The 23,046-nt window shown below is 41.2% G+C and overlaps 1 protein-coding gene across 6 annotated transcripts in view; it reads left to right on the top strand.

Annotated features, from left to right (window-relative positions):
- abi1a (abl-interactor 1a) overlaps positions 1-23,046 on the top strand; it is a 52,705-nt gene extending 29,659 nt beyond the window's left edge. Inside the window, exons 4-11 of one of the 6 annotated variants that reach the window (XM_046029267.1) lie at positions 6,935-7,038; positions 7,673-7,825; positions 13,811-13,911; positions 14,976-15,077; positions 17,970-18,260; positions 19,893-19,979; positions 21,051-21,236; positions 21,334-23,046. In XM_046029267.1, the coding sequence (XP_045885223.1) occupies positions 6,935-7,038; positions 7,673-7,825; positions 13,811-13,911; positions 14,976-15,077; positions 17,970-18,260; positions 19,893-19,979; positions 21,051-21,236; positions 21,334-21,509 (1,200 nt within the window). In that variant the 3' untranslated portion in view covers positions 21,510-23,046. Of the gene's footprint in view, positions 1-6,262; positions 6,278-6,934; positions 7,039-7,672; positions 7,826-13,810; positions 13,912-14,975; positions 15,078-17,969; positions 18,261-19,892; positions 19,980-21,050; positions 21,237-21,333 lie in introns of all 6 variants that reach the window. The other 5 variants (XM_046029574.1, XM_046029343.1, XM_046029424.1 and 2 more) reach the window with 5 other exon arrangements.

Consider the following 23,046-nt stretch of genomic DNA (forward strand, 5'->3'; position numbering starts at 1 on the left):
GCCTTTCATCTCTCAGTGAAGGGCAGCTGCTTCTGGAAATGCAGTGCTGTGTGATGGTGCTGAGATGTGTTGAAGATTTGATTGAAGTTGATAAACGATCAAAATGGTTGACAATTCAAACAAATATTTCAAACATTTGGTTCAAGCTCCTCAAATGTGAGGATTTGCTGCTTTTATTAGTTGTGAATTGAATATCTCTGGGTGTGGGATTGTTGGTCAGCCATAGCAAGCGATTTAAAGACATCCCCTTGGGCTTCAGGAAATTGTGATGGGAATATTTCACAATTTTCTGACATTTTACAGACCAAATGATTTAACAATTTATTGAGGGGGGGAAAAATCTGATCAATCCTTAATGAAAGTAATTGTTAGTTGTAAAGCTAGAGTGATAGTCAGGCCAATATATTGGCTGGTGTTAGCTTGTTGCAGATATATTGGTATCGATATGTTGGCTGATGAATAACAGGAAAGTACAGAAATGCTAAACTAGGTTTGAGGTCATTTAGGATCTCACCATTATGTAGTTCGTCCACTAGAGAACACTGACTGATTTTACACTGTAAAATGTCCCACTCAGTATGTAGCTTGGTCACAATTTTAGAAAAACAAACAAATCTAAGGGATATTAAAATTCAGTATAAGTTAGGTTATAGATAGTTGCAGCCAGAGATTGTTTGGAAATTCAAGTAATGGTAACAAAGAGGAATCTACTCCAAGGCATCCCCCTCTTGCCTTGGCTGTCTAGTGATTAAAGCTGCACTAGGTAATATTTTGTGGAATAATACACTTACCACAGGGCCAGTGACAAATACACTCAAGTTTGTTTAACATCTATTGAACAATTTGCCCAAATCAGGTGCTACATGAAACTTTGAGAAATCCAGATTCAGAAACTTAAGATCCACTGTCTCATTCATATTCCTGCAGGGTATTAAAAAAAGGTAGCATGATTTCAGAGTTCAGGTTTCCAATAAGTTATTTTAGTCATTTGGAGCCAAGGTTTCCTAATGCATCTTTAAAGTAATTCGCTTTGATAAAAGGGACTGGGTAATTAATCGAACATTGGTCCAGTTTCAGCAGGAAAACGGTCTTTGTCTCCAGGAGCATGAATAATGCATCACAATTTGGCCCTAGCATTTTGCAAAAGGGAGATGAAAGAGATGTTTTTCTGCTAATAGATCTGTGAGAATATGATTTAAATACACAATAGACTTGTGTATAATTTGAAATGTTTCAATTCTTTCAATTGCATCACTTCGGTTACATTTCTTCACTTTCAATTCTAAACCATCATTTTTTGATTTTACATTTTCACGTTTTTGTGTGTTTTGACCTTAGAATTAAATTAATAATTAGTTACATCTGGATTTAGGGCCAGTAAACTCATTCCCATCAATTATCAAAGTCAGCAATGTTCATATAACATGCTTCGGTCATTATTTGGTTCGGGACCTCGTTTCTGCCACAGTCGATTTTAATAATGTGCACAGGCTGTTGTAAAAAGATTATGGACCTCTTTGATGAAAAGCAAAGCCTCATGATTTAATTAAACCTTCTTAAGCCGCTGTATGACAAGCTCATTCAATCCCAGAGCTCCCTGTTGTACTGCGTGTCTCTGTGTTTCCACTGTGGCATCAATCACATCCCCTCTGTCATTTACAGACGGTGGACATCCATAAAGAGAAGGTGGCCAGGCGGGAGATCGGGATCCTGACCACCAACAAGAACACATCCAGGACACATAAGATCATAGCGCCACCTAATGTGGAGCGGCCGGTCAGGTACATCAGGAAGCCCATTGACTACACTGTACTGGACGACGTCGGCCATGGCGTTAAGGTAAGCAGACTTTTTTTTGTTTTGCTTTTTTTATTTTTTTTATTGTGTGTATTTTTCTCTGTTTTATAACTGTTCCCCAATGAGATTTCTCTACACTCAGTCCATTAGTTTATCTCTGCTTCTGTTCCTCAACTTTCTTGTTCTACTATATCAAATCCCCCCCCCCCCTTTTCTTGCCAGAGGTATTCCTTTCTCCCTCCTTCTCTTCTTTCTCCCACTTTGACTCGTTTTCTCGCTCCGTCTCTTGTGCTTTCTCTTTCATCTTCAGAAAGCACCCCTTGTGACCCTACAGGAATATGTTCCAGCGTGGGTTGGTGGGAACGGGTTGGGGGTGGAGATGAACTAAAAAAGATTACATCATTCAGCTTTCAGAAAACAGCTCTATTCATGGTGCGTTGTGAAAATGGCGAGCGGAGACACATTTGTGAGCCGTTTTTAAAGGCACTTAGGCCCCAACCGCCCGCCTAATCTCGTTCTCCAGTTTCTGTAAACCTGCAGAGTAATGATGTTGTGAAAATAAACTACTAATCTAATTGTAACATCAGTACAGTCAAAGTAGAAACACTGACTATCCAAATGTGAGATTTTTACACCATCTCTGCCATTAGGGCTCGCTTTAGGGGTCACTGGGTCTCCTTGACAGTGGTGGTAATGACGGCATTTACTGATGGCCGCAGGCATTTTTGCGATCTCAACCCCCCCCCGACCCATCAATCAGCAAATCCATTGCAGCTGTCAGACAGATTGGATTAGAGGCCCGCCATTATCGTCCCGTAGTGTTGGAGGCATTGATAAGATAGGATAAAAGCCATTGTGTCACTCTCAATTTACTATACAAGGAATTACACTGGACCCCTCCGTCATGGTGGAAGGTTGTGATGGCTAATGGGGAGTGAAGCCTTTTTTATTTGGGTGTGTTTCTCAAGACCGGGACCAAGTTTTCACCAAGTCTTCTGAACATTTTGTACAGACCTATAACTCCCAGCAAGAAAGTGAATACGAGTATTTCACAAAGTAAAACTATTGTTTTTATCATAAGATAGTATTTCCAAATGGTATTTCTGCATATCAATTTAATATTACAGCTTAAGTTTTTAGATTCACTTAGATAATTAGATGTCACTTAGGGTGCACTTTTTGAAAAACAGTTAAACTCAAGTGTTTTAACCAGAATTTATACAGACCTGAATGTGGGCACCTTCATTAAATCAACAGATCATATTGTTGTAAAGACAATAAATAGCAGCTACTCTGGAACCTCTGATCATGATCTTCATCAGCAGTTGTCATGATATTGTGGATGTTCAAATGTTCTTTTATTTTTCCTTATCTAAAAAAAAAAAAAAAAAAGGAAATCTACAATTTCATAACTACAGGGCAAACCCCATGTACTGATGAAGATCATGTGATATGATTAAAAGCTCCCGAACAGTTAGTAAGTGGACTTTGAGGTTAGATTGGTTTGTCGACTGCTGTTTCCAAGGTCAAAAACCAAATGTGCAAAGTTATATTCATACTTTTTAAAATTACAATACATTTTCTATAATCACAGGAAAGAAAGCAAGCAAAGTCACAGTGAGGTCTAATGTGAATCATCCACGGTTCTGACTCTGCTGTGTAAGATTAAATCGAAGAGTTGCTCAAAATTAGGATAGCATGACATGATTGCACAATAGCGTCAAATGACTAAAACCGTCGTGCTTCATTGCTGCTTTGAGAGTGCATCTATTTTAAGAACATTACGTATTACTCTGGGCCTAATCTCAGTGGATTTTCTCCTTTTAAATGTCTATATAAATGTTGCATTTAGTAAGTGAATCCAATGGGGAACACACATACACCTGTACACACGCTCCTACATCACTCACATCATCTCATCTATGCATGTCACAGCCAAAAGAGCCAATCAATACTCGACATCAATACTCCATATTAATTCATATTGTATCCCCTGATGGCTGCTGTCAAATGCCAGGCTCGTATAGAATATCTATAGCCATGGTTTACTTACAGACCAAAATCAATACTTTAATAGGAGTTTAAATCATGTACATTGCCTCCAGTTAACTCTGAAACTCACTACATCTGCCTGAGTGTTTGCACTGGCCTAAATGTTGAATTGGTTTTACGGACTCACACAGCGTTTGTATTATTAAACACCAAGGCATGAGATGAAATACAGAGAAGAAGCATCATGTAGCGTTTATATACATTATTGAATAGTAGAGGTTCTCCAATCCAAAGGAGTGACAAAAAGAAAAAATAAGGTGAAATGAATGTAGTAGATGATCAGATTCTTCTGAACGCAGCAGCGTCATATCAATAATAAGCAGGGTGGTGGTGGGGCAGTGGATAGGACGCATGCCTTCGGTGTGAGAGACCCAGGTTCAACTCCCCACTGGGGCGTATCCCTGAGCAAGACGCTTAACTCCTAGTTGCTCCAGAGCCGCGCGACCTCTGACATATTTCGCTATTGTAAGTGAGCATACTGATGCTTTTTAGCTTTAATAAGAAAGATTTATTCTTCCGGTCAGCTGATGTTATTCTTGTCAGAGGGGCTTTGTGGAATCTAGGGACGCTTGCAATATTTTGATATTTATTTTGTCAGTTATGATGGATACTTTGGGTTTGGGGGGAATTTTTGGTTATTTTTCTTGATTTGACAAAGTCATGATCTTTTTCTTTTCTTTTTTTTTTGTTTCTCTGTGTGCGGTTTGAAAGGCACCATTCTCTCAAGTTACAATCCTTAAGATTTTAGTCCTGGTTGATTTGGCGACACCCGTGGTTACTGGTTGTAACAGGAACTGTGGTTAAATAATAAAGAAAAAAAGCTCACTGTGGCTGCTGCTTCTTCTTCCATTACTTCCTGCAATATCAACAATTTATCCACTGCCAAAAAATGCCCCAAATGATCTTGTTTTTAGACACTGAACAAAATTATAAACTTAACACTTTTGTTTTTACCCCCATTCATTAAGAGCTGAACTCAAAGATCGAAGTCTTTCTCTATGTACACAAAAGGCCTATTTCTCTAAATATTGTTCTTAAATCTGTCAAAATCTGTGTTAGTGAGTACTTCTCATTTGCTGAGATAATCCATCCACCTCACAAGTGGGGGCATATCAAGATGCTGATCAGACAGCATGGTATTGCACAGGCTGGCCACAATAAAAGGCCACTTGAAAATGTACAGTTTCACTGTATTGGGGGGGTCGGGGGTCCGGAAACCAGTCAGTATCTAGTGTGACCATCATTTGCCTCACGCAGTGCAACACATGAGTTCAGCTCATGATGAATGGGGGCAAAAACAAAAGTGTGGCGCTTATAATTTTGTTCAGTGTAGATTCATTTTAGCACTAACTGCTATCGGCGCTAACTGACCCGACAGACTCGCCCAGTTCTGAGACACTGCATTGCTCTAGATTTTCACCCAGGCTCGACATGCTAAGCCTTTTTTGGGTTGATAGTGACCTTAATCTGAACCTGTCTGTTCATAATTTAACTTTGATGTTACTAAAGCATTTCCACGCTGACTCTCTGGTTTGTGCCGCAACACAGAGATACAGCATTGGCCATAAAGATAAGGGAAGGCAGTGGTAGGCCTTGGCATTTCTAGCATGACCTAGATTGTAAATTGAATCTCGTCTAGCTCTGATAACCCGGGAGAGTGAAATTTACCATTCACAGCTGCACTGAAGGTGTTTGCTGTTTTTAAAAGAGGCAGACATCACTTCATACTGACCTAAACCATGAATTTGCTGTTGGTTTCATTTTCTCTCCTGGTGGCCTTGTGGTTTTGTGATGCTACAATGCTTTCTGCAAAGGCCACTGGGGAAGCTGCATTATAGATGAGCCACTTGACTCTGTAGTTGTCCAACCCCACTGCTATTTTGGCTTCATATTTTCTTTGATATTGGGCCACACAAGTACAGAGGTCGTTTGTATCATTGCCATGCAGCTTTTTGATGTACAAAGATACATTTTCAGGTATTATGCTAATTTTTTCTCATAGTTTAAGGGTCTTTAGACACACTGGGGACTCATTTATATTGAAAAGAATTGAAAACATAATTTACATCATATGGGACCTTTTAACACCCTGTTAAGATACAACTTTTTTCACGTGTGCACAATAGCTCTGCCATTAGATCCCTGGGATTTCCTTCCACTCTGACTGTACTGGGTGTGGTGCTGTAGGTCTAAGTAGAGACAGCAGCAGCCACAGTGTTTTTTTCTGGTAGTATGACTTGTAACTGCCGACCTACCCAGGTCTTACTAAATGTTTGCTCTGTGTAAATACAGCAAGGAATCATTTTTCTCCTGCTCGCTTGTACTTTGACTTCTACTGATTCGTTTAGACATGGCTATTTTGACATGCCTTCTTTCTCTCTCTTCTGTTTTTTTAATCCTCCACCCACATAAGTGGCTAAAAGCCAAGGTAAGTCTGGTTTGTCACATGACCTATTTTACTATAATGCATTATTGGTAGAGTCGTCCAACTCCCTTGTACAGCAAACTCCTATAGATATGGTTTTTGTTGTCATCTCCCATGTTATTCCCATTAACCAACTTGTAATATAGTCCTCTTAGCCCAGCACACACAGTCTGAGGCTCTGTAACACCCTCCCTGTCAGTTTACCAACTCTGTTGTCATTTACTTTACATGTCATGTAGTTGTCCATAAATCCTTATAGGCTTCCCAGAGAAAGCATATACTATGTATCGTTAAGTATGTGAAATTTGCAATGCTGCAAATCCAGATGTTGCTAAATTCCAAGCTTTAGTTATTTATAGCTTTTTGGAAGTTACATGTTTGTTAAGACGTGTGTTTTGTAAGAAGACTAGCTGAAACAACACAGAGATTTCAAACCTGCATTCAGCAGCAAACACCCTGTGCCTGAGTTAAACACATGCTGGGTTACATAACCCCTTCAAATATCACCAGCTGAAAGTTATACATCTATGCTGTTGAGTCTTCATCTGGGAAGCCTATAGATTAGGATTTTTGTCACACAAGTAGTAATCACTCACAGCGCCCGTAGTCATTTGTTTGTTAAATAAAAGTCATTGGGGTTTTTTTTTCTTCCGACCACAGCAACATGGAAACAATCAGTCAATCAGAGGAGGAACACTATCGAGGACCACTCCGCCCACGCAGAAGCCGCCGAGCCCTCCCATGTCAGGGCGTGGCACGATCGGGTATGATTTCCATTTTAGAAACCATGAAGGGAAGACTAATCCTCTAATTATCAAACGAATGAACAAAACAGAACTCTTTCAGGGTGATTAAAGAACATGCAGTTAAAGAACACTTCTTTTTTTGTCTCTTTTTGGGGGGCATTTTTGCTTTTTTAATGAATAAATGTGACATGAAGAGTAACATGAAATAACACAGTAATATAGTAGAATAAACAGCTAACAAGATGCCCCATGACATACATTTTTAAATCAAGTGTGGTCGTGATGGCTGCGTTTTGTGGTTTTGGCTCACATACATATTTAAAATGACAAAAGTAATGTAAGTGAAGCCAGAGGAAAGGGGGGAAAAAAAGCGAGGTCTGGGAGCTTGCCTGAACTTTATCTGTTAGTGTCAGACAGGTGTCATGCCCTGATGATGCAAGTCGTCCTCTGATGCACACCAGCAGTCAGCGACACTAATCAGATATTAATTCCAAGGGTAAACTTCCAGCCTTTAGCACACAGCACCCAGCTGGGAAAACTGATAGGATTAACAACACTCCAGTGAAAACTGTGTCAGTTTTGATAGTAGGATTTGCACTGAATTATGACACTCGTCATTATTTGCCTTTCGTTTCTTCTCATTTTGCTGCAGACGCAACACATCCTACAAGACCCTGGAGCCGGTGAAGCCGCCCACGGTGCCCAATGACTACATGACCAGCCCCGCCCGACTCGGCAGCCTGCACGGGCAGCAGCACAGCCCCGGACGCACGGCGTCGCTCAACCAGAGGCAGCGCACACACAGGTAGATAAAAAAACGAGGAGGCCTGACAGTCTGTCACACATGCTCAAGCTGATATACAGATACACATGCTCAGTTCTGATATCGACTATTTTGACAGTTGATTCATATTTATCAGTCATTTATCAGGTTTGAGCTTCTCAAATGTGGTGATTAACTGCTTTTTACTGTTTTGTATCGTTGTAAATTAAATATCTTTTGGACTGTTGCTTGAGACAAACGAACAATTACAAGGTGCCATCCTTGTGAACTTTGAAGACAGCAGTAGATTACATCAAACATTTCATAGACTAAATGATTAATCGATTCTTCCGAAAAATTGCCAATAATATGATGAAAATAATTACGTACAAGAAGACACTAATGAAGACGCAGAGAGATTTCCTTGTGGCGTCAGGCACACTGGGACATCATGACTTATACAGAATCATGATACACCAATGAGGACTTGATGTGTATGCAAGAGTACTAGGTTAAATAGTTTAACGCAAATTAAACTTTAATGCTTTGCAGCTTCTCTTCTCCCCACACTCTGACACACTCATACACACCAACACCTCGGCTTGTCCCACCTCTCTCTCCCATCCACACTATTCCGTTTTAGTTTACAAACGGAGAATTAAAACGAATACGCTCTCCGTCCACACCAGCGTTTCCGCTGCGTTTTGGAGTTGATCTCCATCTACATTAAAACGACTGAAAACGCACAGCTAGGACCCATTCAGGTGCACTCGGCATGCGCGTGCCAGTGTAAACATGAAGCAGATGGTCAATTCCGTAGTTACAGAAGATTTGGTGAAAGAATAAATAAATACACACTAAGCATCAGACCAGTTTTTTGTTTTGTTGTTGCATGAATCAGTAACAAGCTGGGACTGTTACTGAATGTAACACGGGAGTGTGGCGGCAGAAAACAGACTGGGAGTTGTTGCAAAGTAAACTGTGACATGCACGGTACAAGTGTAGGCAGATGAGTGTTATTTGCACGGTACAGAATATTTTAATAAAAATATGATGTCAAAAACCCGGTCAGCAGCATTGTGTTTCTGCTTTGCAAGACCCAATCAGAGTGCCGAGCGTGAGCGGCTGCGTCATCGTTTGTAAAGTCCTCCGTTTTGGCCCGTCTTCACGAAAACGCCCTCCGGAGTTTTGAAACGCAAAACGGCAGCGTTTCCAAACTTCTCAGTTTAAGGTCTTCGCTTTGTCGTTGTAGTTTGGACGGGAGGTGCAAACGTAGCAAAAGGTCTCCGTTTTAATTCAAAAACGCAGTAGTGTGGATGGGGCCTAAATGTGCACTCAGTGTTTCAGTAATGTCCCCTCCATGCCAGGTGGTTCTAATCTCTTCATTTAGTTGAGCAGCTTAGAGCACTTTCGCACCTCTTCTTCCTCTCCGCTACACTAAATCCAGCATTTGTTTGACAAGGCCTGGAGGGTTTCTCACCGCGGCCTGAATCACTCTGATATTAATATCTGTGAAAGCCTCTGATATAGAGTGCGTTTCAAAAAAAAAAACTAAGTCAACTGCAGCACAGAAACCCTTGAACATGGCTCCCAAGGAGTGTTCAAATTTGAGTTACGAGTGAAAGAAGTCACCTCATTAGCTAAAAAGCCTGTTATGCTGACTGTGATGCTCATAAATATTACATCACTTTTAATTCTCCCTACCCTCGCCCAACTTCTCGTGTATGTTTGCAAAAAGCTGCTCATTCACACAGAACTTCCCCAGAGTTTCTTCTGCTTTAACAATTAAAACCAAACTCCATGTCTTGTTGTAATTAGTGGCTTCAGATGCTTAAGGGCTGCGGAGCAACAACATTGCAAATGTGCAGATCTTTTGGCTGCTCAGCATCACTGTTACCGATCTGTGGTTTAAAGCCACCCTAATGTCGCTTTACCAAACTGACGCTGTCCTCAGAGTGGAGCTGTACCCGCCCTGCTTCAGCTACTTTTGCTGTGGCATCACTATTTGATTACAGAGGCTTGAAGTAGGCTGTGCTTATTCAGCTCATCCGTCTCTGCCATCCTCAACTGAGGTCTAAATTTAATATAGGCGTCTGCATGTTCCTGCTGTGTGTTCCCTGTTATTATCTAATATCTTTCTGCGGGAAAGATAATACTGTCCTATTGAGGTATCGTTTAAGAAAACGTGCTCATTACAGTCACCATAGTATCCTGACTACTAGTATCCACATTAAAAGGCTGCATTTAAGATGGTTCAAAATGCAATAAATCCAGATAATCCAATGTGCCTTTCCCACTTTTTCTGAATTGTGCCAGCTACAACTACTATCCTTCCACTTTTGTCCATTTTAAACCAAATTGCAAAGTAATTAGGGTCAAGGGGCTAAGGTTTTAAATAAGTTTTAAATATCTAAAACCTTGAACCGGCAAACACGCCTACGTCATTTGCTGGAGTGATGCCACCAATACTTTTTAATCATTTTAACCATAATTGTGAACCATCCTATATAACATCTGCAGGCTCAGTGCATTTGTTCTTGCAAGATGGCTGAATGTTAATTTTACAAGTGGTCTTAAAATATTTTGCAATATAGTTGAATTTGGCGTAATTTATCTTGTATCTTGGCGTAACTTATCTTATGCCAATTCTTCAAGAAGCAACCCCCCCCCCCCATGTTAAAGCGTTTTAGGTCATTTATTACATTTACATTTATTCATTTAGCTTTTATCCAAAGTGACTTACATTTGCTATATATGTCAGAGGTTGCGCGCCTCTGGAGCAACTATGGGTTAAGAGTCTTGCTCAGAGACACATTGGTGGATGTGTCACAGTGGGGAATTGAATCCGGGTCTCTTACTTATGCACATCTAAAGCCTCAGTAACTATTGTCAGTCTTTGTAAGCAAGGAACTTTCACTCTTTTTCATCTTTTAGATTATGCTCTGGGCTACTTATAAAAGATGTATGCCTACACATACACACACACACACACACACACACACACAGAGATAGATGCGTTGTTTTTGTTTGGTCTTTTTTCACTCGTATTTTACCGTTTCCTGTACCGCTATTTTCAGTTGAAACTTGCGCATGCAGAATCTAAAACGGTGGGTGTGCAGGGGCTCTCGGTGCTGCAGGTCAATGATCTTGCTTATGTCATATCCTATGATGTCACAATGGTTAAGCACATACTTTTTGCATATTGTTCTTAGTTTTTGTTCCCTTCACTGAGAACAGTGTGTTTTTCTTCATTTGGCTCCTGGGATTTTTGTCAGCTGTGAGCAAGTGAGCTGGAACTTCTCTAATGCGGCATTCAAACCAAATTTTCCCCTCGCGACGCTTTCCTCGCTGCAAGTGTTCACACACAACGCGAGAAGGCGATTCTAACGCGATAACATGAATAAACACAACTTGCCATTACTACAGCTGTATGAACCCAAAGTAAACATTTTGCTGTGATTAAATAGCAATAAACGGATTAAACTGATGCCGAAATAACTACAACATGATGCAGATTTGTTAAACATATGAATTCATGCCTTGTCAGGTCTGTCAGCAAGACAGCAGGACAACAACTTCTTAAATGTTTGTTTTCTGAATGGAGTTTGGATCGATCATGGCTAGGCTATGGTAACTTGGTCACAGTAAAGTACAATGATAGCTGGAATAAAGTTATAGACACATGTTTTCTGAACTCGGGTAGTTTAACGCTTTCTTTTCTCCAAGTAATGTCCAGTTTTGTCCGGTTTTTATATAAATATTAAGTCGTAGTCCGACAGAGCTAACGACGCTGACAACAACACTGGAACCGGATGTGCACGGAGGCTAGCTGCTGAGAAGCTCCAGTGAAGATAAATCAACGTTGTAATCCCAAAAACTTAAGTAAAAAACTAATTTAATAAAAGCAGTTTACTCCGAGCTCCTCCTGCGAGTAAACTGCGTAGTCGTTAGAGCATAATCCAGCCCGACTACAGGTGTTTATTTGTCCAAAGGTTGGAGCGCTGCTCCCTGCTCCTCTCCCCCAGGTTTAGCTGCTCTTCGTCGACCAGCAGACTTTCAATCCCCCGCTCTCCCCTCTCCACACATCGCTCTGAAGCCTTCGGTGACGTACGGATAATCGCAACACTTATAGGTTATCGCGACTCAGCCTCATGCGACTTTCTTGATTGAGTTGAAAATATTCGACTCACCCGAATTCCTTCGCACCGCCTGACAGGAAATTGCGGCTCAAGGCGTCTTTGCATTGACTTTGTACATGTCACAGACAGTTGCTTTATAAACAACTCTGCATTGAGTAGAGGCTGAATGAGCGAGGCAGGCAGGAAGCTGGAGCAGAAGAAATGGAGCCTAGTGCTTTTATTTCACAGCGAGTGAGTTGAAGCCATACAGTCTATGGTTGAAACAAAGCAAAAGCTGGGGAAGAGATAAATGGGTTAGCGAAGGAACGGGTGAGTTATAGAGGGATTAGAATGGATAAATGCAGAACATGCAGACGGGGGAGTGAAGTATGCCGTTCACTTCACAATATTGTTTAGCCTTTATTCCCGCAGACACTTAGCTCCCACTGCCACCAACATCCTTCAGAGGGGTAACCCCTGCTGTCTGTGCCTGGAATGCCCCAGGGCTCAGCTGACACAGATCAGAGAGGAGAAAAGGGGGATGATTGGAAAAGGGGAGAGAGATGTGGGGGGAGGTGGGAGCGAGCAGGGGTTCAGAGGGATGGAAGAAATAAGAGGGGACTGGGGGTGAGGGGCGAGGGAGACGTATGGGGAATCATTTTAACAGGCAAAGAGGTCGAGGGATGGTTAGGGGAGAGAGGTAGGGAGATGTATCAGTTGAAAAGCAGGGATGAAAGGGGCAGAAAGGGGTGGGGTGAGGGGCTGGAGCAGAAATGAGGATCAAGGCTGGCCCGAGCGAGTGATTGAGCGCTGGAGAGGGGGGATTTAGTTGGCCAGAACATTGATCTAAGAGCCCTGGGGTCAAACAGAGGGTGAAACGACGCTTATACAGGCCACAGCAGAGCTGACATACATACTATACTCCCATGCCCTATATCCTCAGAGGCGGTAAATTAGAGAGGTGGATATGATGGCCAAGTTTAAAGTGATTTGTTATTTGCTTATCCTGCCTCTTAACTAGAACTGTAAAATTAGTGAATTAACTATCACTTTACTGTAATGCAGCCTTTAGGACCAGAAAAAATATATAAAGTAAAGAATTCTCCATCATCCAATTCAGCAATGAATTGATTTCAGAAACAATCACATTTCAGCAATGAAACTTTCACATATGGGCGCATTTCACATGTGACAAAATCACATTTATTTTGTAAATTGACTAACGTTCAATCAGTTAATTGTATCAGCACTGTTAATATTGACTGGCTACATTAGCAGCATCTGTGGCTGTGTGAACACTGTTCTCATAAAGCCGGCATGCATTATGTCTTTGTTTCCTGTAGTTAATTCACTAACTCCACAGCATTTGAATAGATTGTTGTACATGATATGAGCCTTTGCCAAACAAAGTGTTTTGTAGTTTTGGATTCACCCCTTCTTAATGTCAGCTGCTAAATAAAAGCAAAACTTATTATTAGACTAAAAACACAGAGCGCTTATGATAGTCACTGGAAGTTTGTGGACAATCTAAAGCAAGATATTTTTAGGTGGTTTATGTAAACTATTACTTTTAAACCTGGACTATATTCTATTTTAATCGGTTAGTCTGACTGATTCAAAACAAAAGTCTTCACTCATGTCCTACTCACCTAGGCGGGTCACTCTGCTGCTCCCTCCTAACAAGCCAATAGACAGAAACAATCAGTGTGAGAGAAGATGTGGAAAGTCCGATGCTTGCTGTACTTTAAAGGCCGATTATGAAGTTTTGCAGTCTCAGAATTCTAAATAGGACAATAGCACATATGCAGCGCCGTCCGTTTATCTGCAGTATTAACCTGCTCTGCAGTCTGAGCAGGTTGCCCTGAATAAAACGATGTCCTCTTTCTCTTCTGTCTGTCTCCTCCCTCAGTGGAAGCAGCGGGGGTAGCAGCAGTAGGGAGAACAGCGGCAGCAGCGGTACTGGCATTCCCATCGCCGTGCCTACACCCTCCATCCCCAACTCTGGACCAGGTGAGCTTTGCTATAGCTGCACATCGTGCACTGACAGTTAACACAGGCCTGTCAGCCTTTCTCCTTGCTATTAAGTGAGTGCAGGATTGTACTCAACTAGCTTCAGGCATTTTGTAAAACCTGCCTTATAGTGCTCCTAGCCCACCTAACAATTCTGTTCATTTTTTGTACCAACGCTGGTTAAAGGAACATGTTTGAGTATGAAAAAAATGTGCTATTTATAGTCCACAGACTCTAAACATTGACCTGCAATTATGAGAATACAGCCTATGCTGAGAGTTTACTTTGGTGTGTGTATATATATTAAACTGTAAACATGTCTGTGTCCAATTTAAGTATTTGTGTAATTTGCCCAATTGAGAAATTCAAAGCAACAAACATCAGGAAACAAGTTTATTTCTGTACATATTATATACATGTGATGGCAGTAATAGGCATTACTTGACATGATGTAAACATGACCATTGCTATTTGCAGTTTGTGACACTATGCTACACAAAGCCTATGTTTACCAGACGGGGATTATGGAGGCCCATTGTGTTCTAAGCACAGTTGATTCTCTATCCTACTGTGTAAATAGGCCAAGCTGCGTTAGGCCTGCTGCTTTATAGTGGAACAGTAAGGCCCACATAACACCACGCACAAGCTACACATAGCACTGCATTACACCAGACACAAGCGTTAGATGCTGTTGTGTTTAACTTTTGCAAATGTTTTCAGCTGAACAAGAAATACTTCAGGTTTATGTAGCAGCCGTTTTTACCTCGCCGGGATTGGGCCAGCAGCACAGTACTAACCACAGCTCTCCCTGTAAGCTGGTCGCTATGGAAACACTCAATTCATACCACAGAGAAGTGTGTGTGTGTGTGTGTGTGTGTGTGTGTGTGTGTGTGTGTGGAGCAGCACTGCGCCTTGACAAAGTCGAGGTGCTCCTCCGGCCCTGAAGGGTTCTTGAGTAGAGAGATGTGATATTATGTAAAAGTGTAGAGGTGCAGGAGGCGAGCGAGGCCAGGCTCTGTTCTGCCTCTGCTTTAAATGGTTACTAATGTAAATACTCCTTTCAGTCCCGCCCATGTTCGCTCCCCCGGGAGTTCCTCCGCCTCCCCCACCACCTCCCGCTCCTCCCCTGGCCGGGTTCGGCCCCCCAGCACCACCACCACCTATAGGTGAGACTCCTCGACGTCAGAGGCAGCTCCTGTCTCTTCTGCTGCCCGGATGGTGGAGATGTACAAATCAGGGTGCTGTGCGTCTGGATGGATGTCTGACTGTTTGTACACACTGTAATCTAGATCTTCTGATTTTCTTATGTGGAATCATGTCATCACGGTGGGGCTTGTTTTGTCCAAACAAAATTAGGCTGCCCATACATTAATTTGCTGTAAATTGATGAGCTATAAACCACTAGTTAGTTAATGCTTACTTTCAAACTTAAGTAATAGATGCAGCTCTTCTTCAAACTTCATTTGAGATATTTATTTCTGCTGTTTGAATTTAAAGCACAAAATTGAAAAGAATTTAATTGAATATTCTTAATTTCTTAGCATAACTTGCACTTTCTAGGAAGAACTATGGCTCATTAGATGAAATAACATTATTTAGGAAATGAAGAGGAATGGAAATCTTATTGGCTCATGACAGCTGACACCTTCCACATATCAGCCAGATTCTCCGAATGTTCAGCTCTGGAAGAAATGGCTTGATGATTGTCTTGCTTGCAGTGTGAACAGACTGTATGTGCTTCTGTTCAAAGACACAACAGGTTACATACTCTTGTGAGAAAATGTCTGGCTTTTTATTATATTCAGTAACATTTTTCTCAATCATCGGTGGTGGTGGTGGTACTCCCTTATTCTTCACAGATCTCTTGTAATTGGCTAATAAAGAAGTCTCATATCACCTAAGGCCTGGCTTAGTAAGTAAAGACTAAAACTGCATTTTACCTCAAGCTACTGTATATCTAGAAAAATATCCAACCCTGTTGGCTATCCGCTCTGACTGAGTACAGTACTTTTACCAACCTAAATTATAGAATAAAGTGAAGCCATCTGGCCATCTGTATGTGAGCAGTATTTCCATACAAATATTTGAGTTTGAGACTTCTTTTGCACAGGTATGTTTGATGCGAGTTCCTTTTACTTTTTTTACCAGAAAAGTAATTTTAGGTAAAGCTACATCAGGCAAAACCAGATTCTAGCTTAAATCATAACTGAAGAACCCTTTTGGCAATTTTATTTGCATAAAAGGCAGATCTGGAGCCGGTTGCACCAGCTAACATCAAACGTAGCCCAGTTGTAATGTAAGTTTATAACGTGGAAATGTACGCATCACTAAATTAAAACCGGTTGCACCACATAAATAAGTTATTTCGTACAGATTAATATTTTACACCCAGCAACTGCCAGATATTAGTGTAGCTAACTGAACCAACTGACAAAGCTAACATTAGCTAAATATATGACCCGTTTAGATTATATTGTCAACATACCTGACCTGATTTGATCAAAATATCTGTTTAATAAGTGTATAAACTGGAGATATTTGAAATTACATTTAACAACAAAACAAAAAAACACCATGCCAACAACATTAGCCTAGCTAAATGACAAAATAACGTTGATTAGGTTAGCATGTTTGGATAGTTAGAGTTGGCCTATTCCTAACTCTGAAACACTTTTTTTCCCATGTATGCATGTATAAATACATAAAAAAATAAAGGTTGTCAGCTGTTGATTCTGCTCTAACTTCCTGTTATGATAGTTTATTTCTTTAGACTGGACAGCACTACATGCCGTATGTTTATTAGCAACAGGTTTACACATTAACAAAGTCATTGCTAGCAAAGACATTTTTAATGGTGCAACCTGATTTAGTGAATCATTACTTTGAAATTAGCTAGTAGTTACTAAGAACTAAGGAAGTTATGTATTTACATATAGCCCAGTCCAGGTGCATTAGATGATGAATTTATACCTGATATATGGTGAGCCGGCTGATGGCACATAATGATTTCTGGATAATGAAGTTCCAAAACATTAAAGCATCTATTTGAGTGCTGCAAACATTAAATTTTGCCTAATGTAACTTTAATTTACATGGACATGGAGTCACTGACTGATACTGGCTTTGATTTGTTGTCAGAGCTGTGCTTTTTAATTAGTAACAACTATTTTATGTGTGTATGTTTGTACAGTGGCTGCTTATATCTGATCGACTGCAATCTCGAGCAAGATGATCACTTGAAACATGCACATTTTATCCTCAGAACATCGCGCGCTTTCAACTATAATTACTTCTGCCGGCGACAATATGAAGAAGTTTGTTTGCTCCTGTGTTCCTCTGAAGCTTTACTTCCTCTGGTTCCACCCATCCCTATAAGAGAGCAGGGCCTCTCCTGAGAGGCAGCTTGTTATCTTGAAATGTGAACAGGAAATACTCTCTTTAACCCTTTCTCTCCCTCTATGTTTTTGTCTTACACACACACACACACACACTGCATCTATAATCTTAATATATTTAAGCATATTTAATGTTGTTCGAAGAGATGATTCAGTTATTCTTAGACAGCCAGTGTAATGATACACGTGTGCACTCAATCATGAACTCCCCCTCTCCTTGCGATCAAACTGACATATAATCATTCCTTTGAAAAGTGTTATTTTCACTGCCATTGAAACCTGAAGGATCAGGCTGCTCTGTTGCTGCTGTCTTCTCTTTTCCTTTGCTACATCTCTAAAGAACCCTCAGGTGCAGGATTTATTCAGATGACCTCTTGGGATTTTACCCTTGTGAAATATGTGTGTAATATTGTTATCATTTAACAATTTCTGTTACTTCTCTAGCTCACCTGCTTTCTTTAATTGGTTATTGATTGTCTTTTCATAAGGTGTGGGGCTGTAATCAGAATTTGAAAGCTCACATTATCTTTTACGATCTTGATGATTCATGATTTGGGTGCTCCCCCCTCTTCTGTCTCCTCTGTCTAACCCCCCCCCCTCCCCTCTCCTCTTCGGTCTTGCCTATCTTTCATCTCATCCTTCCCTGTCTCTGGGTGCTTCTAGTGGTGGCCCCTGGGCCTGGTCTGGGCCCTGCTCCAATGTCCCAGTTTGGAACCATCTCGCGGCAGATTTCGCGGCACAACCCCTCCAACTCCTCTGTCTCTATGGTTTCGGCCACGGGCACCTACCGCCGGGCGCCGTCAGTCACTTCCCAGTTCTCCTTGCAGCAGCAGCAACAACTACAGCAGCAGCAACAACTACAGCAGCAGCAGCAGCAGCAGCAACAACAACAACAACAACAACAACAGCAGCCTCATATTAATGGAGGCACTCCTGGCTATGGCCAGAACTCAAGTAAGGCCCTTCTGTCCAGTCCCAGCCCGCTTTAAAGAAACATTGAAACAAAAAACTTCATGCACCATCAAAAAATAAAGCAAGCTAACCTTTGAAGCCATATCCCAATATTTCATATTTGCAAGTGAATCACTGCTTTCTGAAGGTCAGACTTGCCAATTCTTGACAGACTTTTCCCTTTTAAGTCTGAAAGTACTTTTTTTTTCAGCCTTTAATATTGATGCAGACTGCCTTGTCCTTGGGTTCTAAAGCAGATACAGTCCAGACAATCAATGTCTGCTAACAACGCAGAGTACAAGTTTCTAGCCTCGTGTAAAAGCATGGTCAGAAGTTAACCTGGTAAATGCAGTTTTCTGTACATCACATGGGTTTGATTCCTATCTTCTAATCCCCTTTTTTTTACCTAGTATTGATCAGTATCTTGATACGTTGTCTGGGTTACGACATCTGATGTAGTCTTTGCATTTACAACTCTTCTGTTTGTTATTCTGCCCGCAGAATAATATGCAAGTTAGTAAGGCGGGGCTAGCCGACTTGTCAGCAAACAGGTTGAGCAAAGTATTGCTATGGATGGATGTCACTTATTTTTAAGAGAAGACTTGCTAATTAATGCTTCTGTCTGCAGCTTGAGATAGCAGGAAGAAGCAGAGTTAGGTTACCTTTCAACTTGCTGGGAGGATTTTTTCCCCTAAGAATGTGGTCACACTGTATGGGTTACATTTACACCTGGCTGAGATCAGATCACAATGGGAGCCAGACCCCCTTCAGATTGCATTCCAATGTGGTCTGTGTGCATTTACACCTGGCATTAACATGCAGTGTGTCTCAGGAAAAAGGCATGAGACACACTGCATGTTAATGCCAGGGGTTCTAGTACCTCATCTCCATCATTAGCCCAGATGTGCATTTACTGAACCAGTGGATAATGTTTTTTTCCACTGTTCAGGTTTCAAGTGTCTCTAACTTGGAATTGATCAAATGATCAGTGAAAATTCGGAAATGGTTAAATAAGAATTCAAAGTACTCTGTACATAACGCCAGCTGGGGTGAAGAGGGTTCAGCAGGCTTCCCTAGGGTTGGGGTTGAGGTTGATTAACATCCAAGGCAAACAGTGCCTCCTTCTGGCCATTGGCCCCCACTTCTTTCAGAGCCATGAGCGGGAACCATTTGACAGAAATCGGACGTAATCTGCACTTTATCCTCTGGCCTCAGTGATCGCCAGATATCATGTGAAATCTCATCACACTCACAAACGTCACTGAAGTTTTCAACCTTACAACGCTAGTGTCTGATCTGTGGAGACGCTACAGATAGCTGAATGTAATAATCTGAGGAGTATTGTCTCTTTATAAATTCCAGATGAGATTGTTCACATTTTAAAGTTTCTGTTAGCCGACAGGTTAAATAATTTGACCCAGCATTTCAGCTCTCTCTGTTGCACATCACTCTGTCCTATTAGATGTAAACAAGCTCACACTTCATGCAGTGTGTATGTCTTTGGTGTGTGTCACTGTGGTGTTTGCTTGGGATTGGGGGCGCACTCTTATCTGTCGTCTGTACATTCTTGGTGACTGATGGGCTTTCTCTTTTCTTTTTTTTTTGCCTTTCTGTCTTTTCTCTGCTGGCTTTCAGTGTCTATCGCTCCTCCTCCTCCCCCCATGCCCCAGCTGACTCCACAGATACCTCTGACTGGCTTTGTGGCCAGGATGCAGGAGAGCAGTAAGTGAAGAGGCTAAGACATACTTTTCTCTTTATCTGTGCCAACTATTGCCACTTCCAGAACACCCGGCATGCACTGTGCTTGTTCATCCTCTTCCCCCATCTGTTTAGAACAATTAATACCAACCTCTTGCAACAATGAACCATCCAAGAATGTGTCTCATTAGAGTCTCGTCTTGGTTTATATAACTTTATAAGTAGCTTTATCTTGTGTTTGGAGACAAGATTTATTTCTTCTGCTATGAAACTACATGGAACACAGCTTTGTTAGTTTCTTGCTAGCAGTAGGGGGTTTATACACAGCTGCTGGAATAATCCCTCTTTTTAAAATATGTGCAGTGGAAAGGCAAGCAACTGAGACTGTCGAGGCTGCCACCTACTGTTTTTTTTTTTTTTTTTTTTTTTGATTTAGTGAGTCATGCAGGGGGTTTTATTGCTGACTGAAGCTTGGCATTCATATGCTGAATGTTCTTGTAGCGCTGCAGGGTTGAGCTGAGGTGAATGATAATGTTTAAGGGGAAAAGTGCCAAAGGTCTCTGTAAAAGAGGACCGGAGAAGATGGGACTCGTTGCTGCCTCCTGCTGGTCCAAAACCTGCTATATGGTTAAATATTACTGACGAAAAGCAACTTAAGATTTCTGTGGTGGTTAATCTACATTCCTATAAAGATGCTGTCATACGAACTTCTAACCTACTAAATAGCATGACTCATAATGTAATAAGATCATTGAAGTGTTCATAAATCATGGGCAATTCTCTTTTTCCCCCCTATATGTGTGCCTGAATAGTTTAAGAGCCACATCAAGAGGACAAACCACTTGAGAGGCTTTTACAGTTTGTCATCCTATTAAATTCTCCATGGGAAGTCCTAACAGTTATGTCGCCTGCTTGATGAATTTAATATTCAAATACCTTCCATACACACTCTTGTGCATGTCTTATTAATTCTGCATGATTCAACCGCCGCCGCCCTCTCCAGCACCAGGCTCATGATGACCTGTGATCCTTAACCTTTTGAACCTCACAAGGAAAATCAATTTAGTAATCTCATTTCCTGTTTCTGTTCACCAGTTGCAGATACTCCCACTCCGCCTCCCCCTCCGCCTCCAGATGACTTGCCCATGTTTGACGAGTCTCCTCCCCCTCCGCCGCCTCCTCCAGTTGACTACGAGGAGGAGGATGCGGCCGTCGTGCAGTACAGCGACCCCTACGCTGATGGAGACCCACACTGGGCGCCCAAGATCTACAACGAGAAAGGTTTGCTCATAAAAAGAAATAGAGTGCAACCAATTTCTGGATACTCACCACTAGTCGTGAACAAACATCTCCCTTTCTCTCCCCCCCCCCCCCCCAGTGGTGGCCATCTACGACTACAGCAAGGACAAGGACGACGAGTTGTCTTTCATGGAGGGGGCAATCATTTATGTCATCAAGAAGAACGATGACGGCTGGTTCGAGGGCGTCTGCAACGGCGTCACCGGCCTGTTCCCCGGCAACTACGTAGAGTCCATCATGCACTACGCCGACTGAAGGGACTTCGCAGTAACAGTACAGTCTATTTATTCAGTCATATCGTAATCCACTGAGCGACTGACCACAGCAACCTTGACTCCTGAGACGCGTAGACATAACTGTATGATCCCCTTTTGATATGACAGAATGTTCTTTCCCTTACTGATTGCAAATAAAATGAAAAGTAATATCTATTTAGTTTATTTTGGTGTTATATGGGCGGGTTGGGGGACATTTATGGATTATGTTTTTAAAAAAAGTTTCTAAAGAATTGGACTGCACATGCTCACACCGGTTGAACTCAAAGACGATGGTCACACAGTTGTAGGACATCATCTTGCCTGGAGAAAAAGTTGCGATTCAGAACGGAATCCGTTGATGGAACAAATAAAATTGTAATGTCATGTAAACACCTTCGGTTGAAGTGTTTCTGCTGTCCGTTGTATATAATGTGAGCTGCAGCCACGTGGGTTTATGTAATGTGAATTCAGTGAATGTCGATTTATGATAGATTTCATTAGTGGTGCCCTCCACGACTCCATAGGGCTCATTCGTAAAAAAATAATGCAGATGGCCTGTCAGTTATCAAGATTAAATACTGTATATGGTATTTCAAAGAAACAATTGCTCCTGAAAAATCAGTCTTGGCGTGAAAGCATGTAAAAGTTTAAGCGATATAATGTAATCTTAAGTTTATTGCCATTATGCTTCCATTATGTTGTAAATGTAATCACCTTTTTAATTTTTATGACTGTTGAAATCACTGAACTTTTTAGACTCTGAAGTGAATTTCAGGTTTTCCCATGGTCTCACCCTCTAAATGCAGACTTGCATTTGATTTGCGTTGGGAAAAACGGAAATGGAGTTTACTTTTTCATGCATTTAGATCCATTTGAAGCAAGATATCACATTCCATTTTTCGATTACTACCAAGCATTTTAAAATTGTCACATCACTGTTAACTTTATACTAATCCACAAAGTCTGTAGGATCTATTGGTAACATTGGCAATACTGGACTATGGCTCTGATAGACAGCAGGTGGCGTGCAGTGATAATTGGACTGGTAACCATGTGCCCTACACTGCCATGTGACAATTCAGATGTAATATAGACCAATAAACAACTGTAATACCTCCTCAGTCTTCACCAAGCAACAGTGACCTGCTCCAGGTTCAAGGACCATGTTGAATGCTCTGAACATGAAATCCTCTGGGCTACACAGGTGTACATATTCTAACTCAAGTAAAACCAACCAATCAATATTAGCTGTCACTCAGGTCTACAAATCATCTTGATAATTGTATTTTTCTGTTAACTTACATCTAACATTACCTAATTTTTGACTTCTAAATGCACTGGTCACCATTTGCGATTTAAGGATACTGCAGCTAATGCCTTGATATTTTGCCCATTTGCTTTAGTAAAAAAATCTTCTGGCTCAATTTCATAGGTAGAAATACTGATATCTCTGTCTGCCCTTCATTTGTACATATAATATGTTGATTGAAAAGTTAATGTACAGTCTTTTATAATAAACAATTCTATGTACAACA

The sequence above is a fragment of the Micropterus dolomieu genome, linkage group LG01 (genome assembly GCF_021292245.1).
Source record: "Micropterus dolomieu isolate WLL.071019.BEF.003 ecotype Adirondacks linkage group LG01, ASM2129224v1, whole genome shotgun sequence".
NCBI lineage: Eukaryota > Metazoa > Chordata > Actinopteri > Centrarchiformes > Centrarchidae > Micropterus > Micropterus dolomieu.